The 27,923-nt window shown below is 46.2% G+C and overlaps 2 protein-coding genes across 7 annotated transcripts in view; both read left to right on the top strand.

Moving 5' to 3' along the window:
- Positions 1–1,866: 1,866 nt before the first annotated feature.
- pfkfb1 (6-phosphofructo-2-kinase/fructose-2,6-biphosphatase 1) lies at positions 1,867–9,980 on the top strand. Of its 5 annotated transcripts, none has more exons than XM_054776081.1 (14): positions 1,867–2,083; positions 5,291–5,416; positions 5,503–5,599; positions 5,671–5,737; positions 7,095–7,169; positions 7,339–7,395; positions 7,462–7,583; positions 7,654–7,861; positions 7,925–8,071; positions 8,274–8,378; positions 8,760–8,889; positions 8,959–9,021; positions 9,103–9,167; positions 9,518–9,980. In XM_054776081.1, the coding sequence occupies exons 1-14, from the start codon at positions 2,029–2,031 to the stop codon at positions 9,575–9,577; spliced, it is 1,377 nt and encodes a 458-aa protein (XP_054632056.1). In that variant the 5' UTR covers positions 1,867–2,028; the 3' UTR covers positions 9,578–9,980. The 5 variants fall into 5 exon arrangements, with proteins under 5 accessions (XP_054632056.1, XP_054632066.1, XP_054632046.1 ...); XM_054776091.1 differs by having other exon boundaries at positions 5,500–5,599; positions 9,535–9,980; XM_054776071.1 differs by having other exon boundaries at positions 5,500–5,599.
- A 14,772-nt stretch (positions 9,981–24,752) lies between these two features.
- Positions 24,753–27,923, top strand: part of itih6 (inter-alpha-trypsin inhibitor heavy chain family member 6) — a 16,008-nt gene continuing 12,837 nt past the window's right edge. For both annotated transcript variants that reach the window (XM_054789436.1, XM_054789428.1), the window contains exons 1-2: positions 24,753–25,125; positions 25,585–25,620. In XM_054789436.1, the coding sequence (XP_054645411.1) occupies positions 25,012–25,125; positions 25,585–25,620 (150 nt within the window). In that variant the 5' untranslated portion in view covers positions 24,753–25,011. The remainder of the gene's footprint in view (positions 25,126–25,584; positions 25,621–27,923) is intronic.

Here is a 27,923-nt window from a genome sequence, read left to right as displayed (position 1 = left end):
CAGGGTTGGTCACATTTTTTTCCCACCGCATACGGAAAAACGGAAGGTTGCGGAGGTCACTTTGACATTCTTCTCCATTTGTTTTGTCAGTAAAAAAGCATGTAGCAGTTAAATGCATTTAAAGACAAAACAGCCTACAGCTGAGCTTTGTGCTGAAGATATCAAAGCAAATAGTTATTGGTCTGATATATAAAAAATTATAATATTTCTCATAATCTCTTTTCCCCTTCAGTGTGACCCTAATCCTCCTGCCATGTGTAAAGGTCTCACATTATAGCATTTTTCAAGTACTTTTCCAAGGAAGTATCAGAAGTCCTACAAGAGCGTGTTTGAAGTTTGTTGCCGTTGCCGTTTTGTGTGTCTGTTGCTTTAATGTTAATGAGCTGTTAATTAGCTATTTTTCTATTTGTCTATTTGAGTGTGTGGCTCCAAAAAGCACCTTGGTGCACTACTTTTTACATACACACTGTCAATCTGCACTTGTCCAAAGTAATTGATGCCATGTATCTGTGACAACAACGTAACACTATAGAGCGGGAGGACACAAACACTAGCAATGTTAACACACAATGTTAACACTAGCATGTCTATGTGAGCCACAGTGCTAACATTACAGACACATTAAAAGCAACTATGTGCTGAAGAAAAACAACATGACATAACATACAGCTCCCACATCTGTAGCTGACTGACGGATGGTTGACAGAGCTCAAGGCTGGCACTGGCAATGGTTTAATTGATTTTGAACATGCATGCAAGTTACAATGGAGCACATCGGTACAATTCACAGTTCCACATGTCCAAAACGGAGCAGGAAGAAGCAAAGCTTATTTAATCCTACCCCCTCCCTCTGTTTCACATCAATTACAATACATTTTTTCACTTCCTGTCTTCCAAATGTACTCTTTGCCAATTTTGAAATACATAAGATAAGAAGGTAGTATAACAACGTGGTACAATAGGAGTCAAGGTTTATAATCACGGGAGATAAATTATACAACAGACATAATAAAAGATATTAAATATATACTGTAATAATAACTGATGGAAAGGTTAATAGTTGACAGAAACATGATTCCATATTGTGTGAGTACAGACAATGTAATATTTCAAGGAGTCCTGAGAAATGAAGAATAAGTAGTAAGTACACGAGTGGTCAGACATAGCGTAGTGTGCACACAGTGGTTCAGGATTCTTCTTCCTTGTACTTTGTAAACATCAACAGCTTGTACTGTTTCTTGAAATCACTCATTTTAAGTGCATTGTTTGAGTTCCTTACTAAATTTGTTCTATAATTTGATTCCACATACTGATATGCTGATATACTGATATACTGATATGCTTATTAACGTCGTTCTTGTGTATAAGTGTTTTAAGTTTCATTTTTTTAACCTATTCCTGCTCTATTCCTGTGTTTTTTGCCTCTTGCATCCGTTGTCCTGGTTGGCTTCTTCCAGCAGCGCTTTGTGTTGTTAGATTTAGTTTTTTCCTGCCATCCTTTTCCCTGGCACTGATTCTTCGTTCAGTATTTTTTAAAATATGGTGCGGATATGTGGCCAATAAAAAGCAAGCTGTTGGCATTAATGTAAAACAACATTGCATAAAACACATACAAAGATGCATGCTAGTGTGTGTGTGTGTGTGTGTGTGTGATTGAATGTGGTAAGATGTGTTGCTTGGAGCTGTTGCTGGTAAACACATCTTACATCTGACCTTTGCACTTGTTAGGACCCACCCTCTGCATGCTGACTGTCCCATGTGTGCGTGTGTGTGTGTGTGTGTGTGTGTGTGTGTGTGTGTGTGTGTGTTATGAACTTCAGCCCTGGCAAACATTAAAGGACATCCCCTGTGTGCTGCTATCATATGTCCATGTGTCATGAAAACAGGGCTGTCAGGGTGTGGGAGTGGGAATGGGTTGCAAATACTTGGGCAGGGGGCGTTTCGTGTCTTTAAAAAGAGCATCACTTATTTTGTCACAGGCTGCATGGTCGTGCGATTGCACTGGACTTCAGCTGACGGGTGCAAACAATGGCGCTTCCGCCGCAGGAATATAGGATGAGACGCAGAAGATGTGACAGCACAGGTGAGATTGAACATGAACTGCCATTGCAGAGTAATAATTGTTCCATGTTGTGCTGATATGTCTCACATGCAGGCCAGTGGTGTGTTCATAATCGCTGGATCCAACACATATATGCAACAATGACAAGTCATTCCTATGTAAATAAGTCATAAGAATACATATACAGTGTAAGAATATTGCAGGGAATCATAAACACAGGGATGCATGAGTCATAACAAGGTGGAGCGATATTGTCTGCAACTCATGGTGCAAAGTGCAACATTGATTTTATAAGGCTCTACTTCAGATGTTTGTGTAGCATTGTTGTTTTGTGTGAGGCCAAAATGATGGCCCTTTCACATAAGAGCTGATTTTCGGTTAGAGTGAAAGACTAAAATCTCCCTGTCACAAGCTGGTTGCCACTCGACTCCGGCCACCCGCAAGAAGAAGAAAACGCAGCACCACCATGCAGATGTAACGGATGCCAGCCTGTGAGGCTGTGCGAGTGTACGTTGGTAAACCTCACTCCCTCTGCCTTGAGAGCTGCGCTGAACACGCGGTCGACAGTCCGGGCTTTTGGCCGTGTGGTCAGCGCTCTCGTCTCCCAATGCGAAGGTCCTGTGTTCGAGCCCCGGAGCGGGCAGTGTGAAACAGGGCGGGTTGCACAGACATGTCCGCGGTGTACTGGGGTGAAGTTAGTTTCATGTTGGATGTTGGACATTCGGCTCTGTAGCTACAACGGTAGTTCCCTCTCACTGTGCCCGGACTGCTGCGTCATGGTGTAGGGAGCTCGTACGAGAAGTGCCGCTGGTTGCTTATAATAGGGACCGCACAAACACTACTAAACATGTCAAAATGGCAGTGAAAAACCTTGGAAACCCCTCTGTTACGGAGTGTGAATGGAAGCTAGCGGGGTTTGCTTAGTTTTTCACTGTGTTGTGTTGTGTTTTACTGCTTTGCTGTAAGCACCGTTTTACAATTCCCACTGACGACGTGCAGGTTCTGAGTGAAAAAAGACAAGAAGCACGTTTATTCTTGCACCCAGCGCATATCAACCGTCAATTGTCATTCTCAACACACACACAGCACATTTCGGCCTTCAAAATAAGAGCGTTCTCTCTCACATTTGTCTAATTGTGTAAACAAAATAACGGTGTGATTAAAATATCTTACATTTATAACGCAAATGGAATGACATCTGTGACTCCATCTTCCTTCATCACAAGCACGGGCATTACAGTTTGTTGAAGATTTTGTAGCAATATGTGCTGAAGCTGACATCCCATAGAAAAGCTAGCTAAGCTACATCCATTTCTCAATTACTGGACAAAATGGGCCAATGATGTATTGTAATCAATAAATGGAAGGATTTTTGCATTTTATTGACTAACCCAAACAGCACAAACTCTATGCTGGTAAAATAAGTGGAAAAGGTTAAAAAAACTAAATTCTAAAAAATTAAAACAGAAAAAACGGAATTTGTGAAAAATTAAAACAGACTTTATAGGGCCCTAAGAGCGATTGTTAAAAAAAGTCATATATTCTAAATCACACCACAAATTGATCTATAACCATGTCAATTGTTTACCCTAAAAGTATTTTGCATGCCCATTTTTTTTCAATTTTATCTTTTATTGGATGGACTTTTATTGGATCTTTTATCGGATTAGGGACCTGACTCACAGAGGTTTGTTACAAAAGCCAAACAATATTCTTGGTCATGCTGTGTAATACAAAAGTAAATTCAGCAATACTTTGGATGCATTATTTTTTAATGTTTTGAAGAGCTCTTTTCATAACCATATTCAATTCCACAAATTCATGTTTGTAACAAAAGCTTATTATTATTAAAATAACAAACAAACAAAAATATCGGTACTGGATTGGATCGAATTGGCAAGACTTTAAAAAAAATCGGATCGGAAGCCAAAAACTGTGGATCGGGACATCCCTACATGATAGGTTTGCTTGCTGCCTGTAGTCTGGCATCACCATGTCAATTTAAATGGAGAGGCTCACAAGCAGGGTGAGCCTCAGTCTTCTCCTTCTTTCTGTCCCACCAAGTGTATCTCCTTAGTCGACCTGCCTGTGCAGGAAGTGGATGCTCCTCTGAGTGAATCCCAGACATTATGGCTTAACCATACAACAGAAAAAGCTCACAGAGACACTCAGTTATGTATAGGAGGCACTAGATACCCCGTTTGTTAGCATAGCCGTGTTGTATGTAAACACATTGAATGCAATCTTCACCACTGACTCCTCACATGCTGCTTCCTTTCAGTCCTGTATTTACGTGATACAGACACTGTTGACGCCATGCCAGCCGGACTAGACCGAGCTGGGTCTCAGTAGGCTCAGTCATTGACTGACTGAGCCTTTCATCATTTTGCTGATGGAGCATAAGCCATTGATAATCGAACAGCCAGGAGGCTGACACGCCCCCTCCCGTGGCCCTGTATAGACACACTGGCCATCCGGGTACATTGGCGGCACAAACATCTGCAGCCACCTTATAAATTTGGTAAGATACGGAAACATGTATGTTCTCTCCTGTAATCTGTGAGGTTTGTGAACTTAACTCAAAGACTAGTGGGGACTATGTATTGGAGGAAACTGAAGTTTTTAAATGTTTTAATGTGCATTTCATCTTTCAACAGTTTGTTTTAAGTCATCAGATGTTATCAAACAATGCTTCATGATCCAAAGATGGGGTGTGGACAGAAAATAGATATATTTATTCATTTGTACAGACATTTTGATCATTAACAAGACGCATTGTACCGCTACTTTATCACGACAAGTAACAAAGCTGCAGCTGCACATTATTCTATGCAAATAAAACTTTTGACACATGAAATGAGACAGAATTTATACTCTGGTGTGTTGCAGTAAAGCTGTCTCCACAAAGCCCTTGGATTTGTCCTACTCTGTCCCTACTTTGAGATTGTGCTCTTCTGTTTCCCACAATTGTAACCATCTGCATGGAAGCAGCTGCCAGAATGTGGTGATCAGGAATGCAGCAAAAGTACACTTTGATGATAAGTGTTATTGCACTTCCTATTTGTATATAACGTTTGTGTTTTCTGTGCTAAGAGGTGCAGCCACAAGCAACCAGCGATGCGGGACACGTGTCCCTGGCAGTGCCACACACACAACAAATGCCCTGCAATTTGTATGGGACTCTCGATGATTCATTTCATGTTTTATTTCGTCTTTTTGTGTTTCTAGCATCAGTGCCACAAGTCTGCAACTCTCCTACAATGATCGTCATGGTGGGCCTGCCAGCCAGAGGGAAGACCTACATCTCCAAGAAGCTCACTCGCTACCTGAACTGGATCGGAGTGCCTACAAAAAGTTGGTCGCACAACAAATCCTGACAAAAACAATACAAGTGAGCACTTTGAGGTCCGTCCTTGCTTATTGCTTCACATTCCCAGCAGCATTTAATGTGGGCCAGTACCGCCGACAGGCCGTCAAAACCTATGAGAGCTTTGAGTTCTTTAAACCTGACAACGAGGAGGCCATGAGTATCCGCAGGTAAGGGAGACATGGTGTAAAAGCTAATGAGGCCATTAAATCTTGTGGAATGACTTTACGTTACTCTGCAGGGCCTGTGCAGCTGCTGCACTCAGAGATGTTGCTACCTACTTCACACTGGAACAAGGACAAGTGGCGGTCAGTCAGAGGACCATTCAAACATCACAACTCAGTGAGATTGAAGAGGCCAGAATAGCCATTCTTTAGATTAGCGTCCATTTGTACTAGGGAACCTATATAAAATCGACAAACCTCTCTGCTGACATTGGCAGAGGGATAGCGTACCTTTGCCTTCATTTACATTAGAGCAAAGAGAGACAGAAAGCGTTATGGTAGAATAAAAGGAATCGAATGTTGTGTTGCGTTCACAGTCTTGTCTGCTCTGCCCTCTAGTGGCCAAACAACGTCAATTAACCGGTCAGATCACACAATATAAATTGTTATGGTCTGCTGTAGATAGATCGATAGATAGTATTATACTTAGCATTTTATTACTATAGAATATATAGAATATACACTATATATACTATTTATACTATAGAATATATACTATAGAAATAATACTATAGAAATGAAGATTGGGTATACTTTAGAAAAGTGGTTCCCAAACGTTTCACAGTCGCGTACCCGTTCAGACAGACTTAAAAAACATAAAACATATTTGATATATTCTTATATATATTGTATATTATGACACTGTATTTAAAAAATGACGTGTCTTATTTTTCCACTGCACACATACTGTAGGCTATTAATGTAAAACGCAGAGGGTTTAAGAGGTGTAAGATATCCCCTGGCACTGTTGATGGACTACACCGCTGATGGGGATGTCATACAACTTCATGTCATAAAATAGAGTATAAAAATGACGGGTGTTTACTTGTTGTCATTTGTAGTAATATAATTTAGGCATTGCTTTACATTTGAATCAATGTGAACTCTTCTATTAGAATAACTCATAGTAATAACTACTTTTAACATAATTATATTGAAATTTTTTGGCACCCTCTGGAAGCCACGGTGCCCTAATCATAGCCTAATGGGCCAGCTGGCTCTGCTCTAAAGTATATCCAAGTTTAATATCTATTGTATTGTCTCTTGAGAAGATAAAGGTACAGTAAAGACCAAACGTTCGGACACACACAATACAACCCCATGGCCCCAACCCCATTAATAAGACAAGAAATTCCACTAAGTAACCCTGACAAGGCACACCTGTGAAGTGATAACCATTTCAGGTGACTACCTCATGAAGCTCACTGAGAGAACGCCAATGGTTTGCAGCTCTATCAACAACAAAAAAAAGATAAGACATCAAATATGTCTGAAATATGAATAAATAAATGTACTTGCAGAAAGTTGAGGGTTGTACTCACCTTTGTGAGATACTGTATGGTGTATTTGCACAGGGCCTATGAAACACGTATTAGCTGTTATTGGTTCTATTTAAAAGACACTGAACTGAAAGCCCTGATGACACAAGTTTCTCACTCAGGTTTTTGATGCCACAAACACCACCAGGGAGAGAAGAGCAGTCATCATTAGTTTTGCCAAGGAGAGAGGATACAAGGCAAGTGGAAGCTTGTGAAACAAGAAGGAATCCACATTTATTTATGTCCTACCACAACTGAAAGATTGTTCTGCTCGGTTTAGACTGCAAATAAGGTCAAATGATTCTGCAAGAAGGTGTGTTTACCATTGCAAATGACTGTACATTCACCGTTTAAAACTGCTTGCAGGTGTTCTTTGTGGAGTCAATCTGTGATGACCCAGATATAATAGCAGAGAATGTCAAGGTGAGCAAGATGCATGTGCCATGAACTCCCCAACAATAAATCACTAGACTGGTCTGACCTTTGCAGCAAGTGAAATTCGGCAGTCCGGATTATGTGAATCGCAGCATGGAAGAAGCCATGGAAGACTTTCTCCAGCGTATTGTGTGTTACAAGTCCAGCTACATGCCCATAGATGATGAGAAAGACAGGTGCCGAGCCAGGAGACAGAACGGATGCACTGATCAATATTTTTTGACAAATGTGTTTTCCCCCTGTTAGAAAGCTCTCCTACATTAAGATCTATGAAGTGGGCAAAAGGTACCTGGTGAATCGAGTGCAGGACCACATCCAGAGCAGGATCGTCTACTACCTCATGAGCATCCATGTTACTCCTAGGTCCATCTATTTGAGCCGCCACGGGGAGAGTGAACTCAATCTTTTAGGTCGGATTGGCGGAGACTCGGGCTTGTCCACCAGGGGACATGAAGTAAGTGGACCACACGGAAAAGATTGAAGGCGACTTAATCAAAGCTTGACTTCTTGTTTGCAGTATGCTGCTGCTTTGAGAAACTTCATCCAGAGTCAGACCATCAATGATCTGAAGGTGTGGACCAGCCACATGAAAAGGACCATCCAGACTGCACAGGCACTGGGGGTTCAGTACGAGCAGTGGAAGGCTCTCAATGAGATAGATGCTGTAAGTTCCCTTCAATACAGTGAATTGACTCCTAATGAATGATCAATGATTGCATCTCATGTGTCTGTTTATCTGTACCTAATCTTTTGGCCTTGTTAGACTGTTTGAGACCTATGGTGCACATCACTGTTGAAATAGCCATCCGACATCCAACATGTGTATGTAGATGGCTGTGATGATGGTGGTGTTTTTTTTCATGCAGGGTGTGTGTGAGGAATTAACATATGAGGAGATTCAGGAGAATTTCCCAGAAGAGTTTGCACTGAGGGACCAGGACAAGTTTCGATACCGGTACCCAAGGGGTGAGGTAAGTGCATCCTGTCGGTGTAAGGTGTCTTTGGGCGTACAGTACTCACACTTGGCCAGCCGTACCGTGCCCGGGCCTACTTCACTCCTAAAGTCTGGCACGTTTGGCTGGTGTGAGCGCATTGAGCCGTGCTGAAGTTTGGAACACTTGCCTCATCTGGCACGATTGGAAGACGTGGGCCAGAGCACGGCATGGTTGCACGCACACCCACATTCATCGCTTGCAAGTCATTAATGATGGGCGACATCATGCTACAATTACACAAACCAAAAAGAGGGTTGTTCGCACTCAAGTACAGTGACCAAGTGTGGGAAGATATGTTTATGAGAGAATACAAAGTTCATATGTGGTGAACCCTTTCATCCTACCTCCATTAACCAGTCCTATGAGGACCTTGTCCATCGCCTGGAACCAGTCATCATGGAGCTGGAAAGGCAGGAGAATGTTCTAGTCATCTGCCACCAAGCTGTCATGCGTTGCCTCCTGGCCTACTTTTTAGACAAACCTGCAGGTACACATATTGTTTACCACAACGATAGCATTCTTCTGTAATCCATCTTCTTTTGCTCCCTCTCTGAAGATGAGCTCCCGTATCTTAAATGTCCTCTTCACACAGTGCTCAAACTCACACCAATAGCCTACGGTAAGTCGCCATTTACAATCATGTCTGTGAAATCACCGTCGCTGTGTGTCTTGACACTGATGGGGTTCTTCTCTGTTGTAGGGTGTCAAGTTGAGCCCTTTTACCTCAATGTTGAGGCAGTCAACACACACAGAGAAAAGCCCGGGGTAAGTTTTTATAAAAATAGAAACAGTATGCCTCCTTTCTGGCTAACAGAAATGTTACATACTGTCCAGCTGAATGTAAAAGGATGTATTTACAAAGATAATAACAAATAATATGTATAATTTTGGTTGTAGTAGTAGAAAACAGTAAGCTAGTGTATCACACTGAGAACTGTGTCTAATATTTTGCTAGGCCTCTTGTAGTAATTGACCCCTAACTGCATCATAAACCACTCCTAATTAGATGTAATGGTGTTTTTCTGTTGATAAACATCTTTATAAAGCACATGCCGTGTAATATCCTCATGATAACATCAGTTGAAATCAGTAAACAGAGTGTGGTGATGCTGCAGAATGTGGACGTCAACAGAAACCCGGAGGAAGCTCTGCAGACCGTTCCTGATCACATCTGAACGATGCTGAGTGCAAACAGACAGTGGAGTTGGGATGCTGCTGTCGTCTATGAAGGCGTCCTGTCACTCTGGCCATGCTTGGATGAGTAAGGTCATGTTTGGGGGAAATCTGCGATGATGCCGCTGATAAGCTGCCGTGACTATCGTTGATATGCAGCACATGAATTGTGATTTAGCACAAAGGCAAACGCTGCCTTACTCCTGTCTTGCAGAGGACATTAAAAGGAAAATGACTTCAAAATGAGGAACACAAAAATGATGTTGTCCTTACACTGATGGATGTGCTGACTGTGGTGATGAACTGATGAAAAAGGTGAAAAAACTGTGTCAGTAATGTTTATGTCCAGGGGAACAAAGGAACTAAAGAAAAAATATTTTGAATGAATTGTTCTTTGACTTGAGAGACAACCCGTTAATGTAATTCAACATAAAATAATAAAAAAATGTTTTGTCAAGTGTCAAGTGAGAGCATATTGGTAATGACATTATGATGATATGTGTGAGAGTCACTGCCTTACTACTTTGAACCACTGCATTTCCATCCATCCATCCATTTTCTGTGCCGCTTATCCCAGCTAGGGTCACGGGGGAATGCTGGAGCCTATCCCAGCTGACTTCGGGCGCCATTGGATTTTATAAAGACAGTTCTTAACAATATTATGAAACATCTACTAATTACATCACTGTTACCTGACAATACTCAACTAATTGACCTGAATTGACTTGACGACACTTTATTGAGAGTTGAACCAAGTGATTCGTGGCGATGTCGAGACAACTTCATACTTGCAAGACATTTGGATAAAATAACATTGTACTTAAGGTGTGCACCACATGGCCGAGGCGTGAACTTGGACGTCCTGATTGGAGCTTTGAGAAGACTTCTTACTTCACTTGGTAGCAATGATTTGTTGTTAATTGTTATTGTTGTTATTAAAAAACTCGGCTGTGTTGAGGTACCTGGTACTTCCTTGGCATTTGTAGTGTCTCACTTAGGCGTCATTGAGACTTTGACTAAACATTCTGGGAACTGCTTAAGTTTTCACATTGGATTTACTTCAGACTTGAATCAGATGACTTGGCGCTAAGTTTAATGCTTTCACAACAGACATTAGACTTGTTTGTGACTTGGACAGGGACAAAACGATTGCAGAGCGCTTGAAACTTAAATGTAACTTGTGAGAGACATGGAACTTGCTTGAAACTTCAAACTAAATTACTAAATTAAGTATTTCCCCAAATAGACACCACGCAAAAACAAATAAACACGACTCCCCAAACTGTTACTTTCTTTTTACCCTCAGGAAAACTGCTCTTATATACAGTACTCTCTAAAATAAATACTTTATTCCAGGGGCGTAGCACCAAATTGTGGGCCCCCGATACAAAAGCCTCTTGAAGGGCCCCTCGCCACACCCGAAACCCAATCCCGCCCACACACACACACACACACACACACGTTTACATGCGCCCCAAAAAAAATGATTTATTGCATGAATATGATTTAAACTATCTTTTTCGCACTACTTGGCTGTCCTCTTAGCTAACACATAATGTAAGAAGAATGTTAAGCTATGGTTCTCGCACGCTTAGTTAGAACCAAACCAAGAACTAACATTTAGAGAACATTCCCCTGTGTTCCAAAGCAAGCTAACAAGGCCTAATGTTCCCTAAACATTGAGGGAACCAACCAACCGAAACTTTCCCCTGTGGTTGCAGCTGTTACCTCCACACACGTTTGCTTGTTTTTTGGTTGATCTGAGATGATGACTAGTGCTGACAATACAGTTCCTGTTTCAGCGATAAACCATATGAAAAATGCCTCGACACTTCCCTGTTTTGAATACACACCAAAAACTAAAAGATTTTTGAAGCCTTTTGCTAACTGATCTTTCTCATGTTTTTTTTCAACTATTTAAACTTTTTTTAAACCACTATTTTTAACTGTTATTGTCATGTCATGTACCTTTTTATCATTTTTACGTCTTATTTTACCATTCACTACGTTTTTACATTGAATTGCATATACTGTATGAAATGGGAGTGTCACAATGTGCTAGTGACTACCAATTGTTGTGGTTGTCACTGCGTGGTACCTGCCTTCTTCTGGCTTGTTTTTTCCTTTATTGTTGCAGTTACACCTTAAGCGGGCTGGAGGCGGGGACGCTGGGCACACCTGTGGCTAATTACCCTATACTCATTTAAGCAGACTACCCACAGCTGGCAGCCGCTGGTTCATTGTTTCGCCTCTGCTGGCAACACACCCGAGTGCTTCTGCTACCAGTCGGTGTTCCATGCCCATTTGGACCTGCCGCCTCCCTGCCGTCCAGCTAACCCCAGTGTTTGCACTTTTCTTCATGGTGTAACTTTCATTTGCCTTTTGTCTCTATTTTTGCCACAACACCATCGTTTTCTGTTTTTGGATCTACTCTCTCTTGCACTTTTTGTCATTAAAAATCCTGAATTACCACACGAACTCTAAGCCTCTGCATTTGGGGTCCTAACCACACCGAGAACCTGACAGAATGAACCAGCCAGCAATGGACCCCGCGGAGCCCGAGCCCATTAAATTGGCGCTGCGTCACCAGGCTCAACGCCTGGGCAGACAAGAGGAACAACTTAATGCTTTGGGTTCGTGCATTAAAAGCCTAGCTGACCAACAAGACGCTCGCATGCAGGCTCTGGAGACACAGCTCGGCGCGTTGGTCGCAACCCTACAGCAAGGATCTTCCACCACCACACCACCCGCTAACCCAGAAATACCCACAGAACATTCGCCCTCGTCAGACGCCATCTTACCTGCGCTCGGCTCAGTGCTGTCCAAACCCGAGAGGTTCTCCGGTGAGTCCGGTGAGGTACACACCTTCCTCACTCAATGCGAGCTCCACTTCGAGCTGCAGGCGGCTGCCTTCCGCTCCGAGCGGGCACGGATCGCCTTCATCATTTCCCATCTGACTGGCAAAGCAGGGGAGTGGGCCACGGCGGAATGGAGCCGCCGATCTCCCACTTGCTCGTCCTATTCCGCCTTCACCAGGGCGATGGAACAGGTATTCCAACGGACTCCTCCCGGGCGCGACGCAGCACGCGCCCTACTGCGAATAAGTCAGGGACGCCGCAGCGCCATCGACTACGCCGTCGAGTTCCGCGCACTTGCGGCAAAAAGTGATTGGAACGCCACGGCCCTACTGGATGCATTTTTTACTGGCCTGGCTGATCCCATCAAGGACCAGATGATTCCGCTGGAGACCCCGGCAACCCTCGACGACCTCATCGCCTTGGCTGTCCGCATCGAAAAGCGCCTCAGCGACCGCCAGGCGGACCGGGGACGCGGCACCCCCGGCTACAGCCGCGGCGATTACAAGTTCCAACTGACACCGCCCCGGCCATCCGCCTACATGGAATCCACTCCTGCACCTCGGCTCGACGAACCTATGCAGCTGGGAGGGAGTCGTCTCACTCCTGCGGAGCGGAATCGCCGCAAGCTCCTCCGCTTGTGCATCTACTGCGGCCAGGCAGGTCATTCCCTCTCCAGCTGTCCGGTCCGTCCCGACAGCCCACGCACCCAAGCTGCACATCCACGCTCTCCAAGCGCGTCCGGAGACACGCCCCCCCGGATGACGTCAGCGCCTGACGCGGCTGGTAGACTACAACTCCCAGGTACTCTCTCCTGGTCTACCAAACAATTAGACATTAACCCTTTCATTGACTCAGGGGCAGATGACAATTTTATTGATGAGGGGTTTGTCAAACAACATGGTGTTCCCGTGGTAAAACTATCTGATACTAAAGTTGTGCGTTCCCTTGATGGGCGTCACCTTGCTACTATCACGCACCAAACCACTCCAATTCTTCTCCGCATTTCTGGTAACCACTCGGAGACCATGAGTTTCTTAGTCATTCCTTCCCGTTCAGCACCCATCGTATTAGGGCTTACCTGGTTGCTCAAACATAACCCCCACATTGACTGGGCTAAATCCACCATTATTAATTGGAGCGTTTTTTGTCACACACTGTCTCAAATCAGCATGTCCACGAACTCCGCCCGCCCAGATAGAATTGCCGGAAAGAATTGATCTCACCTCGGTACCCTCAGTTTACCACGACCTCCGTGAAGCATTCAGTAAAGAAAAAGCCCAGTCACTTCCTCCTCACAGACCATATGATTGTGCCATTGAGCTACTTCCCGGTGCTACCCTCCCATCCGCACGGCTATTTAACATTTCCAAACCTGAAAGGGAAGCGTTGGAGCAATATATCGCCACGTCTCTCGCAGCTGGCCTCATTCGTCCTTCATCGTCCCCATTAGCTGCTGGGTTTTTTTTCGTGGACAAAAAAGATAAGTCCCTCCGCCCTTGTGTAGACTACCGGGCTCTCAATGATATTACAGTAAAGAATAAATACCCATTACCGCTCATGGATTCCGCATTTAACTCCCTCCATTCCGCCAAGATATTCACTAAGCTTGACCTTCGTTCTGCCTACCATCTAGTTCGTGTCCGAGAGGGTGATGAATGGAAGACCGCGTTCAATACCCCTCTCGGACACTTTGAATATCTAGTCATGCCTTTCGGACTCACCAATGCTCCAGCCGTGTTCCAAAGCTTCATAAATGACGTCCTGCGAGACATGCTCGGCCGCTTTATTTTCGTTTATTTGGACGATATTCTAATTTTTTCATCCTCACTCGAGGAACACACCCAGCACGTTCGTCTGGTCCTCCAAAGGCTACTTGAGAACAAATTATTTGTTAAGGCAGAGAAATGTTCTTTTCACTCGTCGTCCGTTTCCTTTCTGGGGTTCATTGTGGAACAAGGCCAAGTTAGTCCCGACCCAGCCAAGATCCAGGCTGTGGTCGACTGGCCCGTTCCGACATCAAGGAAGCTTCTTCAAAGGTTCCTAGGCTTTGCCAATTTCTATCGCCGATTTATTAGGAATTTTAGCCGGGTCGCAGAACCAATGACGAAGCTCACATCTGTTAAAGTTCCTTTTAGGTGGACCCCAGAGGCAGACGCAGCATTTAGTAAGCTAAAATCTTTATTCACCTCGGTTCCTGTGCTCATTCACCCTAACCCCTCCTCTCAATTCATTGTCGAGGTTGATGCGTCAGACACCGGCGTAGGGGCCGTCCTCTCCCAGCGCTCGAGCGACGACCAGAAGCTCCACCCCTGTGCCTTCTTCTCCCGCCGCCTGACCCCGGCCGAACGCAACTACGACATTGGCAACAGAGAATTATTGGCACTCATCCTGGCGTTGCAAGAGTGGAGGCACTGGCTCGAGGGTGCTGAACTCCCGTTCATTGTTCACACTGACCACAAAAACCTGTCATACCTCCGCTCCGCTCAGCGGCTCAATCCCCGACAAGCACGATGGGCCCTTTTCCTCACTCGATTCAATTTCACCCTGACCTACCGCCCGGGCTCCCAAAACACCAAGCCCGACGCCCTCTCCCGACTACACGCACCGGCCCCGGAGCAACCCCGCCAGGAATACATCGTCCCCCAGTCCCGGATCCTGGGTGCCCTTCAGTGGGATATCGAGCGGCGGGTGGCCAACGCTGCTGAAGAAATCTCCACCCCTGAAGGTTGTCCGGCGGCACGGCTGTTTGTCGTCCCGGGACTCCGCTCCGAGGTCCTCCGGTGGGCCCATGAGTCCAAGGTAGCATGCCACCCCGGAGTCTCCCGCACCGCTTTCCTCCTGGCGCAACGGTTCTGGTGGCCGTCATTCCGAGCGGACGTCCAGAGGTTCGTGGCCGCCTGCCCAGTCTGCGCGCGGAACAAGCCATCTCATCTGGCTCCAGCGGGCCTCCTGCGACCGCTTCCCATCCCCTCCCGCCCATGGTCCCACATAGCACTGGACTTCGTGACAGGACTTCCACCATCTAACGGAAATACAGTCGTCCTCACCATAGTGGATCGCTTTTCGAAAATGGCTCACTTTATAGCACTCCCGAAGCTCCCCTCGGCCCTGGAGACGGCAGACTTACTAGTCTCTCACGCCTTGAGACTGCATGGAATCCCCCTGGATGTGGTCTCAGACAGGGGACCACAATTTACGTCTGCTGTCTGGAAGGCGTTCTGCAAAGCCCTCGGAGCATCACCCAGTCTGTCCTCGGGCTATCATCCACAGAGCAACGGTCAAACCGAGAGAGCCAATCAGGACCTGGAGGCGGCCATCCGCTGTGTTTGCCATCAACAGCCCGCCTCCTGGTCCCTCAACCTGCCGTGGATCGAGTATGCTCGCAACACCTTGGTCTGCTCCGCCACGGGCCTGTCCCCGTTCCACGTCGCCTATGGTTACCAGCCTCCGGCATTCCCATCCCTGGAATCAGAGGTGACAGTCCCCTCCGTGGCCGCCCACCTACAACGGGCCCGCCGGGCCTGGCGCAACACACGGGCAGCCCTTGGTCGGACATCAGAGCGCAACCAACGCCTAGCCAACCGCCACCGCTCAGTCGCCCCTGATTACAAGCCAGGACAGAGGGTGTGGCTTTCTTCCCGTGATTTACCCCTCCATGTTGACTCAAAGAAGCTCCAGCCCAGATTCATCGGCCCTTACCCCGTGGATCGTGTCCTGAACCCCTCCGCTGTTCGACTCCGTCTGCCAGAGTCCCTCAGGATACATCCGGTTTTTCATGTTTCACTCCTTAAACCAGTTACCACCAGCAACCTCAGCCCTCCGGAGGTGCCTCCCCCTCCCCCCAGGATGATTGAAGGCCACCCAGCATTCACGGTCAAGGCCATTTTGGACGTGAGAAGAAGGGGCAGGGGTTTCCAGTATTTGGTTGACTGGGAGGGGTACGGCCCCGAGGATCGTTCATGGATTTCCCGGTCCCTCATTCTCGACCCCACCCTCATTTCGGACTTTCACAAGCGTTTCCCAGAGAAGCCAGGTAAGCCGCCGGGTGGCGCCCATTAAGGGGGGGGGTACTGTCACAATGTGCTAGTGACTACCAATTGTTGTGGTTGTCACTGCGTGGTACCTGCCTTCTTCTGGCTTGTTTTTTCCTTTATTGTTGCAGTTACACCTTAAGCGGGCTGGAGGCGGGGACGCTGGGCACACCTGTGGCTAATTACCCTATACTCATTTAAGCAGACTACCCACAGCTGGCAGCCGCTGGTTCATTGTTTCGCCTCTGCTGGCAACACACCCGAGTGCTTCTGCTACCAGTCGGTGTTCCATGCCCATTTGGACCTGCCGCCTCCCTGCCGTCCAGCTAACCCCAGTGTTTGCACTTTTCTTCATGGTGTAACTTTCATTTGCCTTTTGTCTCTATTTTTGCCACAACACCATCGTTTTCTGTTTTTGGATCTACTCTCTCTTGCACTTTTTGTCATTAAAAATCCTGAATTACCACACGAACTCTAAGCCTCTGCATTTGGGGTCCTAACCACACCGAGAACCTGACAGAATGAACCAGCCAGCAATGGACCCCGCGGAGCCCGAGCCCATTAAATTGGCGCTGCGTCACCAGGCTCAACGCCTGGGCAGACAAGAGGAACAACTTAATGCTTTGGGTTCGTGCATTAAAAGCCTAGCTGACCAACAAGACGCTCGCATGCAGGCTCTGGAGACACAGCTCGGCGCGTTGGTCGCAACCCTACAGCAAGGATCTTCCACCACCACACCACCCGCTAACCCAGAAATACCCACAGAACATTCGCCCTCGTCAGACGCCATCTTACCTGCGCTCGGCTCAGTGCTGTCCAAACCCGAGAGGTTCTCCGGTGAGTCCGGTGAGGTACACACCTTCCTCACTCAATGCGAGCTCCACTTCGAGCTGCAGGCGGCTGCCTTCCGCTCCGAGCGGGCACGGATCGCCTTCATCATTTCCCATCTGACTGGCAAAGCAGGGGAGTGGGCCACGGCGGAATGGAGCCGCCGATCTCCCACTTGCTCGTCCTATTCCGCCTTCACCAGGGCGATGGAACAGGTATTCCAACGGACTCCTCCCGGGCGCGACGCAGCACGCGCCCTACTGCGAATAAGTCAGGGACGCCGCAGCGCCATCGACTACGCCGTCGAGTTCCGCGCACTTGCGGCAAAAAGTGATTGGAACGCCACGGCCCTACTGGATGCATTTTTTACTGGCCTGGCTGATCCCATCAAGGACCAGATGATTCCGCTGGAGACCCCGGCAACCCTCGACGACCTCATCGCCTTGGCTGTCCGCATCGAAAAGCGCCTCAGCGACCGCCAGGCGGACCGGGGACGCGGCACCCCCGGCTACAGCCGCGGCGATTACAAGTTCCAACTGACACCGCCCCGGCCATCCGCCTACATGGAATCCACTCCTGCACCTCGGCTCGACGAACCTATGCAGCTGGGAGGGAGTCGTCTCACTCCTGCGGAGCGGAATCGCCGCAAGCTCCTCCGCTTGTGCATCTACTGCGGCCAGGCAGGTCATTCCCTCTCCAGCTGTCCGGTCCGTCCCGACAGCCCACGCACCCAAGCTGCACATCCACGCTCTCCAAGCGCGTCCGGAGACACGCCCCCCCGGATGACGTCAGCGCCTGACGCGGCTGGTAGACTACAACTCCCAGGTACTCTCTCCTGGTCTACCAAACAATTAGACATTAACCCTTTCATTGACTCAGGGGCAGATGACAATTTTATTGATGAGGGGTTTGTCAAACAACATGGTGTTCCCGTGGTAAAACTATCTGATACTAAAGTTGTGCGTTCCCTTGATGGGCGTCACCTTGCTACTATCACGCACCAAACCACTCCAATTCTTCTCCGCATTTCTGGTAACCACTCGGAGACCATGAGTTTCTTAGTCATTCCTTCCCGTTCAGCACCCATCGTATTAGGGCTTACCTGGTTGCTCAAACATAACCCCCACATTGACTGGGCTAAATCCACCATTATTAATTGGAGCGTTTTTTGTCACACACTGTCTCAAATCAGCATGTCCACGAACTCCGCCCGCCCAGATAGAATTGCCGGAAAGAATTGATCTCACCTCGGTACCCTCAGTTTACCACGACCTCCGTGAAGCATTCAGTAAAGAAAAAGCCCAGTCACTTCCTCCTCACAGACCATATGATTGTGCCATTGAGCTACTTCCCGGTGCTACCCTCCCATCCGCACGGCTATTTAACATTTCCAAACCTGAAAGGGAAGCGTTGGAGCAATATATCGCCACGTCTCTCGCAGCTGGCCTCATTCGTCCTTCATCGTCCCCATTAGCTGCTGGGTTTTTTTTCGTGGACAAAAAAGATAAGTCCCTCCGCCCTTGTGTAGACTACCGGGCTCTCAATGATATTACAGTAAAGAATAAATACCCATTACCGCTCATGGATTCCGCATTTAACTCCCTCCATTCCGCCAAGATATTCACTAAGCTTGACCTTCGTTCTGCCTACCATCTAGTTCGTGTCCGAGAGGGTGATGAATGGAAGACCGCGTTCAATACCCCTCTCGGACACTTTGAATATCTAGTCATGCCTTTCGGACTCACCAATGCTCCAGCCGTGTTCCAAAGCTTCATAAATGACGTCCTGCGAGACATGCTCGGCCGCTTTATTTTCGTTTATTTGGACGATATTCTAATTTTTTCATCCTCACTCGAGGAACACACCCAGCACGTTCGTCTGGTCCTCCAAAGGCTACTTGAGAACAAATTATTTGTTAAGGCAGAGAAATGTTCTTTTCACTCGTCGTCCGTTTCCTTTCTGGGGTTCATTGTGGAACAAGGCCAAGTTAGTCCCGACCCAGCCAAGATCCAGGCTGTGGTCGACTGGCCCGTTCCGACATCAAGGAAGCTTCTTCAAAGGTTCCTAGGCTTTGCCAATTTCTATCGCCGATTTATTAGGAATTTTAGCCGGGTCGCAGAACCAATGACGAAGCTCACATCTGTTAAAGTTCCTTTTAGGTGGACCCCAGAGGCAGACGCAGCATTTAGTAAGCTAAAATCTTTATTCACCTCGGTTCCTGTGCTCATTCACCCTAACCCCTCCTCTCAATTCATTGTCGAGGTTGATGCGTCAGACACCGGCGTAGGGGCCGTCCTCTCCCAGCGCTCGAGCGACGACCAGAAGCTCCACCCCTGTGCCTTCTTCTCCCGCCGCCTGACCCCGGCCGAACGCAACTACGACATTGGCAACAGAGAATTATTGGCACTCATCCTGGCGTTGCAAGAGTGGAGGCACTGGCTCGAGGGTGCTGAACTCCCGTTCATTGTTCACACTGACCACAAAAACCTGTCATACCTCCGCTCCGCTCAGCGGCTCAATCCCCGACAAGCACGATGGGCCCTTTTCCTCACTCGATTCAATTTCACCCTGACCTACCGCCCGGGCTCCCAAAACACCAAGCCCGACGCCCTCTCCCGACTACACGCACCGGCCCCGGAGCAACCCCGCCAGGAATACATCGTCCCCCAGTCCCGGATCCTGGGTGCCCTTCAGTGGGATATCGAGCGGCGGGTGGCCAACGCTGCTGAAGAAATCTCCACCCCTGAAGGTTGTCCGGCGGCACGGCTGTTTGTCGTCCCGGGACTCCGCTCCGAGGTCCTCCGGTGGGCCCATGAGTCCAAGGTAGCATGCCACCCCGGAGTCTCCCGCACCGCTTTCCTCCTGGCGCAACGGTTCTGGTGGCCGTCATTCCGAGCGGACGTCCAGAGGTTCGTGGCCGCCTGCCCAGTCTGCGCGCGGAACAAGCCATCTCATCTGGCTCCAGCGGGCCTCCTGCGACCGCTTCCCATCCCCTCCCGCCCATGGTCCCACATAGCACTGGACTTCGTGACAGGACTTCCACCATCTAACGGAAATACAGTCGTCCTCACCATAGTGGATCGCTTTTCGAAAATGGCTCACTTTATAGCACTCCCGAAGCTCCCCTCGGCCCTGGAGACGGCAGACTTACTAGTCTCTCACGCCTTGAGACTGCATGGAATCCCCCTGGATGTGGTCTCAGACAGGGGACCACAATTTACGTCTGCTGTCTGGAAGGCGTTCTGCAAAGCCCTCGGAGCATCACCCAGTCTGTCCTCGGGCTATCATCCACAGAGCAACGGTCAAACCGAGAGAGCCAATCAGGACCTGGAGGCGGCCATCCGCTGTGTTTGCCATCAACAGCCCGCCTCCTGGTCCCTCAACCTGCCGTGGATCGAGTATGCTCGCAACACCTTGGTCTGCTCCGCCACGGGCCTGTCCCCGTTCCACGTCGCCTATGGTTACCAGCCTCCGGCATTCCCATCCCTGGAATCAGAGGTGACAGTCCCCTCCGTGGCCGCCCACCTACAACGGGCCCGCCGGGCCTGGCGCAACACACGGGCAGCCCTTGGTCGGACATCAGAGCGCAACCAACGCCTAGCCAACCGCCACCGCTCAGTCGCCCCTGATTACAAGCCAGGACAGAGGGTGTGGCTTTCTTCCCGTGATTTACCCCTCCATGTTGACTCAAAGAAGCTCCAGCCCAGATTCATCGGCCCTTACCCCGTGGATCGTGTCCTGAACCCCTCCGCTGTTCGACTCCGTCTGCCAGAGTCCCTCAGGATACATCCGGTTTTTCATGTTTCACTCCTTAAACCAGTTACCACCAGCAACCTCAGCCCTCCGGAGGTGCCTCCCCCTCCCCCCAGGATGATTGAAGGCCACCCAGCATTCACGGTCAAGGCCATTTTGGACGTGAGAAGAAGGGGCAGGGGTTTCCAGTATTTGGTTGACTGGGAGGGGTACGGCCCCGAGGATCGTTCATGGATTTCCCGGTCCCTCATTCTCGACCCCACCCTCATTTCGGACTTTCACAAGCGTTTCCCAGAGAAGCCAGGTAAGCCGCCGGGTGGCGCCCATTAAGGGGGGGGGTACTGTCACAATGTGCTAGTGACTACCAATTGTTGTGGTTGTCACTGCGTGGTACCTGCCTTCTTCTGGCTTGTTTTTTCCTTTATTGTTGCAGTTACACCTTAAGCGGGCTGGAGGCGGGGACGCTGGGCACACCTGTGGCTAATTACCCTATACTCATTTAAGCAGACTACCCACAGCTGGCAGCCGCTGGTTCATTGTTTCGCCTCTGCTGGCAACACACCCGAGTGCTTCTGCTACCAGTCGGTGTTCCATGCCCATTTGGACCTGCCGCCTCCCTGCCGTCCAGCTAACCCCAGTGTTTGCACTTTTCTTCATGGTGTAACTTTCATTTGCCTTTTGTCTCTATTTTTGCCACAACACCATCGTTTTCTGTTTTTGGATCTACTCTCTCTTGCACTTTTTGTCATTAAAAATCCTGAATTACCACACGAACTCTAAGCCTCTGCATCTGGGGTCCTAACCACACCGAGAACCTGACAGGGAGGAATAAATCTGCCAGGCAGAGGCTACTAATGTGCATGTGGTTTGTGTAAAGTGGCATGATTATGTAACACCGCAGTTACGTGCTATAAAATGCAAAAGCAAAACTTATTTATAACTTTCTCTGACGCTGCCACAGATGGATGTGTATTTTTCTTACTGTTCGTACAGGTGGAATGAACCATTTTGCATTTTTGCAAAGTAAGTGTTGGTAGTCTCAGGCCATCTTAATTTGATTAAAGCAACCTCACTATAAAATTGTTACAGCAAAATTTATTTTATTTGAACAGTTATGAAGTCGGCGACTTTATAAGTACATGGGGGGGGGGGGCATGGGGCAAATTTTTATTTATTAATTTTTTTTTAAAAGACACATTTTTGCAAGATCTCGCAAAACTTTTATTACGACCCGAAATTTGGTCATGGACTTCTACCATACATCACAAACAGGAAGTCATGCTGTAAGTTGTTACACTAAAGCAGGGGCGTCAAACTCGTTTTCACCGTGGGCCACGTCGCAGTTATGGTTATCCTCAGAGGGCCACTTTTTATAATTCTATTTGAGCAATTCCTCACTAATTAATGATTACATAAATTTTTCATTAATATCTAATACAAAATAGTCATTTTCAATTGGATGACAACAAAAAAATATAAGGTTTTCTGTCAAGATTGACAACAAATACATTTAGCAAGAAAGATTGTCTTTTTGATTTCCAAAAAATAATTTAAAGTTGTTTTTGTTAGTAATATTCCTTTTGTTCTTACTTTAATATATTATTTTATTATTTATTGTAAATGTAACGATAAATGTTTATTCACTTATTGTAAAAATATATTTTAAACATTTAAATGTTTACTTATTTAAATATATTTTAAGTAAAAAAAAATATTTAATTACAGCATACAGCATACATATAAAAATAGAATAATATAAATATAATTTTACAATAGTATAAAAGTCAAATAATGAAAAATAAAACTTAAAAAAGTAAAGACAAAATTAATATTAATAACAAAATAAGTATCCTTTTGACATACATTATTTCAAGGCTTTCGCGGGCCACATAAAATGATATGGCGGGCCAAATCCGGCCCCCGGGCCTTAAAGTTTGACACCGGTGCACTAAAGACTACATTTCTCAGTTTCAGTGGCCATTATCAGCTGTTAAACTTCAATGGTGACACTTTGATGAGGAATTAGATTAGGTACCATAACATTTAGGAGGTACAAATTCCAAACTGTGATGCTGCTGTGTCAATGTCAGCTAGTAGCGGATGTTTGCGTTGAATCTTCAAATTAAGAGCAGCACATTGGTTGAGTGACACGATCTGCCATCGTTTCAGCAGACTGGCTGAATGAGCAGTGTGCTGCTGCGCTCATGCATTTCGCAGTTACCCAGGTGGAAGGAAAAGTAGTTGCCACCAACCATGTATCATTTCAAGATCTCAATAAAGTTGTTACTTTCCACTGTGTTCTCGTTAATGATATGCATTACTTCAAATGGCTGAAGTATCAAAATATCAGTACACTAGGTCCCCAACTTATGAACATCCGACTAGCGAACATTCGCGGATACAAACACAAGCCGACTGGTCTATATTTTATTTTATTTTGCCTTGTAGTCGCTAAATCAGTATTTATACTGCTACTGTACATGCTTGACCAGTAGAGGGCACTGTGACACTGCTAATGGGACAGAGGCAGCGTTAGAGCTCATGGGACCTACAGAGGAAGAGTTAAGACTGGGGAGATAAAGCTAAATGGAAAGCTAAATTATACAACCCGGACAGAGCGTGTTATTAAAGTTTATGAAGAGTTAATAGGCTGCTTAATTCTACACCACCCACAGAACACTACCTCTTTTAGAAGAGTCTAACAACGACGATTTGTCCTTTTTTTCAATAACTCCTCCTCCTCCACCACCACCAACGACGTATGCTCGGCCACTCCTCTTCAAAGGTAAATAACATTTATCATTACGTATTATTATATCACTTTTATTATTGTTTTTTTCATTAATTATCCTCGTTTAATATTACTACTGCATCCAAACTCATATTTACATACATACACATATACTGTATATGTATACACGTACAGGTAGTACCTATATAATAGGTAATATTACGTTTTCCCCGACTTAAGAACAATTCGACATAAGAACGGTTGTCTGGAACCAATTGTGTTCGTAAGTTGGGGACCTAGTGTATTTTGATTTGAGAATCAATTTTAGAGGATAAAGGTCTGGTATCGGAGGTATTGATATTTCAGTATCGATCCGCACATCACTACGGTATGTCTTTCTGTAAAAACGTATTTGTCGATTAATGTATCAAACACTTGCTGCGAATTTAGTTGTTAAGTCGCTTGTACACTTGTACGGCAATAAGTACTGAGACACTGAGCAGTTGGGCGTGTGTGTGACACATGTGGTCTGCATCCTGCCTGGGCTCGAACCTGCGTCCACAGATCCCCGCACAATGACAGTAGCAACACTGGCCAACGAGCTAAAAGCCCAAGCTGCCAACTCATTGTCAAGCACGACTCCTGAGGCATCAGAGAGTGAGGTTTACCGACATAAGTTTTCACATATGCATTGAAAAGTTTATAGAAGGTCAAATGAAGTTCACTCAAAAGCCAAATATCTCTAACTTTTTGTGAGTCGTGTATTATTTGAATCCAGACTTAACAAATGACTTGAGACGGGTAGACGCACAGATTTAGTCCTGTGAGGTCTACTTGTGTGTCCGTGAAGTAAAAACAGTGAAAGGACTGTGTGGGATAGGAGTGTAGAGTGGGGTGGTATTTGTCTGAAATAGCTGAGCATGTCAGTAATCCGTCATTTCACTCGTGGATCCCAGTGGCAGCAGCCCGTGAAATTTCCAGTCTTCAACCCCGCTTGATGCAGCCGACTTTTCTGACCGAACTTCACCTCCGGTCGCCATCTTTTGCTCCGTGCAGCTAACGGATATTAAAGTCTAATGAGGAGGACGCGTGTTTTTGGAGGTGAGGGAAGGAAGAAGGGAGGGGAGAGTCTCCAAGTGCAAAGCCTGAGTAGTAGTAGTTAAAATGTGAGGTACGGGCTGCATCTCTCCTGAGGACACCAACTTCTTTTTACAGCGCCTAATACCTGCATTATTATGGAAATCATTCACTCGAGCATCCAGTACTTTATGGTTTTCTTCCTCTTTTATGTGCAAGAGGGATTATCAAGGGATTACTCAGCACATCTTGGGCAAAACATTCTATTAAAGGTAAGGTCTATTTTCCATTATGCCATCCTGAATAACAGTAAACTGCATTTTTCATGTTAAATGATCACTAATCAACTTTTCCATGTGAAAAATCAGTGATCAAACAGTGAACCGTACAACAGTAGAAGTTTTATGTTTCCCCACACAGTTTCCACTCTTAAAAGTTGTGTTTGCATTAAATAGCCAGCAATGTCCCGGATGTGTGGTAATGTATTGACACAGCAATGACTTGTGTGCCAAATGAACATTTGAAACCCACGCGTGCACCCTCCCGGTCCCTGTGCACAGTGAGAGTATTTATTTCTCCTCCATTCATGAATGGTTGTGATTCATGGTGCACGGAGCCAGACTGTGGCCACATCTTCAAACATATACCCATCATTAGTTGTCTTCTTATAGCTCTAAGTTCACCTTGTTTTTCTTCCGACTGTTCTCATGCTTTCCTTGTTTGTGTTGCAGAGAGGCAAGCGTCAAAGCAAACCAGCCAAACCAGTGGTAAGTTTCTATGCTTATGCCACAAACTGCACTCCACAGAATAAATACAGTACTTGTGTTTATTGCAAAGAACACAAGATCCGTAGAGTGATACAGTAGACGGGGGTGCACACACACTTATCTTTCTCAGTGTTTTTTCATGATCTTGGTGCTCGTACAAAACCAAAAATCCTATCCTACAATAAAGTTTAAATACTGCCACTGCAGCCAAAATACTCAAGTAGAACTAAAGGAGGACCTTCCTGAATTCCGTCATGCTTGGCTGATGTGGCTGCGTCCCCATGTCCTGCAGGATTGTAGTGTTCATTGGCCACACCGCTCCCAGCAGGCGCCAGCGTGGCCCACGTAAACAAGCAAGAGCGGAAGGGACTGCATGTGGGGAACTGCTTTGTGTCGTTTTGTTGAATTGTTAGAAGTAATCGGAGCATTCCCTGACATGGCAAAAGAAGGACAAACATTGTTCCTGTGTTTGAACACAGTTGTCGTTAGGCCTCATGCCACTGCTGGCAGCATATCAACAGTGTGGAGTCACAAGGATTATCCATTCATCCATCTTCCATTGTCCTCATTAGGGTCGTGGGTGAGCTGGAGCCTATCCCAGCTGACTTTGGGCGAGGGGTATGGTACACCCTGGACTGGTCACCAGCCAATCACAGTGTACATACTCTATAGACAAACATCCCTTCACACTCACACCTACGCTCAATTTAGAGCAGGGGTCACCAACGAGGTGCCCGCGGGCACCAGGTAGCCCCCCACGACCACATGAGGTGCCCGCAAGCCTGCTTTTCATTCAGGTTTTCAGTTAATAATGAAAGAACAGTAGAAAGAAATGCATTCTGAAATACAAAATGTGAGTTGTGGACACCAGCATTTTGTTCATGTTCTGGCAAAACAAGCATATTCGCTTTGTTTGGGTTTAAAATAAGCTCTGAAAATAAATGTTACAAAAATGAGTAGCTCCTGGCCATTTTCATTTTGTAAAAGTAGCTCTCACAAGGAAAAACGTTGGTGACCCCTGATTTAAAGTCTCTAGTTAACCTAACATGCATGTTTTTGGGCTGTGGGAGGAAGCCGGATTACCCAGAGAAAACCAACGGCAAGAACATGCAAACTCCACACAGAGCTGATCCAAAGGAGATTCAAACCCAGCTCTTAAGACTTTGAGGCTGACGTGTTAACAACTTTCCACTGTGTTGCCTATAAAAATAATATTTATTGTAATTAACAGTAGTTTATGAGTAAATAACTTCTGCAATCCCACTGAAAATCACCCATGCAGCATAGCATCCTGGCAAGGGAGGGAACTGTGCAATTTGTTTGATGCCTTGCTTGAGGTTACACTCCTGATCAAAGTCTTAAAAACAGTTGAAAAAATGCTACAATTTGCATTTTTTTACATTTGGATCTTGATGAGGTTTTAAGTAGAGATAGTCAGTTGGATCCTCCGGCTCAGCGCAGGTGTGATTTTTTTGGGTCTACCACTTGACTTTTTTGTTCCATAATGCTCAGGATCTTTCAAAAAATGCAGAATGACTGATTTACTGCACCCGACCTCAGCAGCAATGCCACGCTGCGAGAGGCCTTGCTTATGCAGCTCCACAACCCGACCACGTTGAAAAAGAAAAAGCTTCTTAGCTTTAGCCATCAGGAGGGCATGACAGTGTGAATGCCTGACATAAAATTAAACATTTTTTTGTTTAAATTTCAAGTTCTGAATGTTTTTTTTTTCTCACTCCCCCTTCTTGTTTTTGCATATTGTAGCTCTACTTAAAACCTCATTAAGATCCAAATGTGCAAAATGCATATTCTAGCAATTTTTCAACTGGTCATAAGATTTTGATCAGGAGTGTATGTAGAAATGACTACTAATAGATATATAAATTCCAGGAGACAGGCCAGAATACTGTATGTCTCCTGGTATCTCCTCCACACTCTTGACCCTGCTAGAAAACGCTGCAAACCTGGCCACAGTGTGTATGAATGTGCCATCCTGTAGGAACTGCACAACCACAGTGGCTTTTATAGGCTGCAGTTATCTCAAGCTATGGAACATGCAAAGCTAACCAGGAATCAGCCAAAAATAATGAGGCTAAGTTAATGTTCTGTAGCTACCACATGCAAAACTTTCCTTACAGTGGTTGTTTTTCTAATCGCTTTGTCTGTCCCATTTACACAACAGCAAGTGAAAGTTAGTGCTTCCTTACTGGAGACTTTAATATCCCAGGAGTGTGACTTGGAAATCAAATACCATTGTTTTGACCATTGTCTTTAATTTATAAGATAACACCAAATTCACATTC

The sequence above is a fragment of the Dunckerocampus dactyliophorus genome, chromosome 1 (genome assembly GCF_027744805.1).
Source record: "Dunckerocampus dactyliophorus isolate RoL2022-P2 chromosome 1, RoL_Ddac_1.1, whole genome shotgun sequence".
In the NCBI taxonomy this organism is placed as follows: Eukaryota; Metazoa; Chordata; class Actinopteri; order Syngnathiformes; family Syngnathidae; genus Dunckerocampus; species Dunckerocampus dactyliophorus.
Note: the sequence above shows the minus strand (reverse complement) of the source record. Positions and strands in the feature narration are given on the sequence as shown.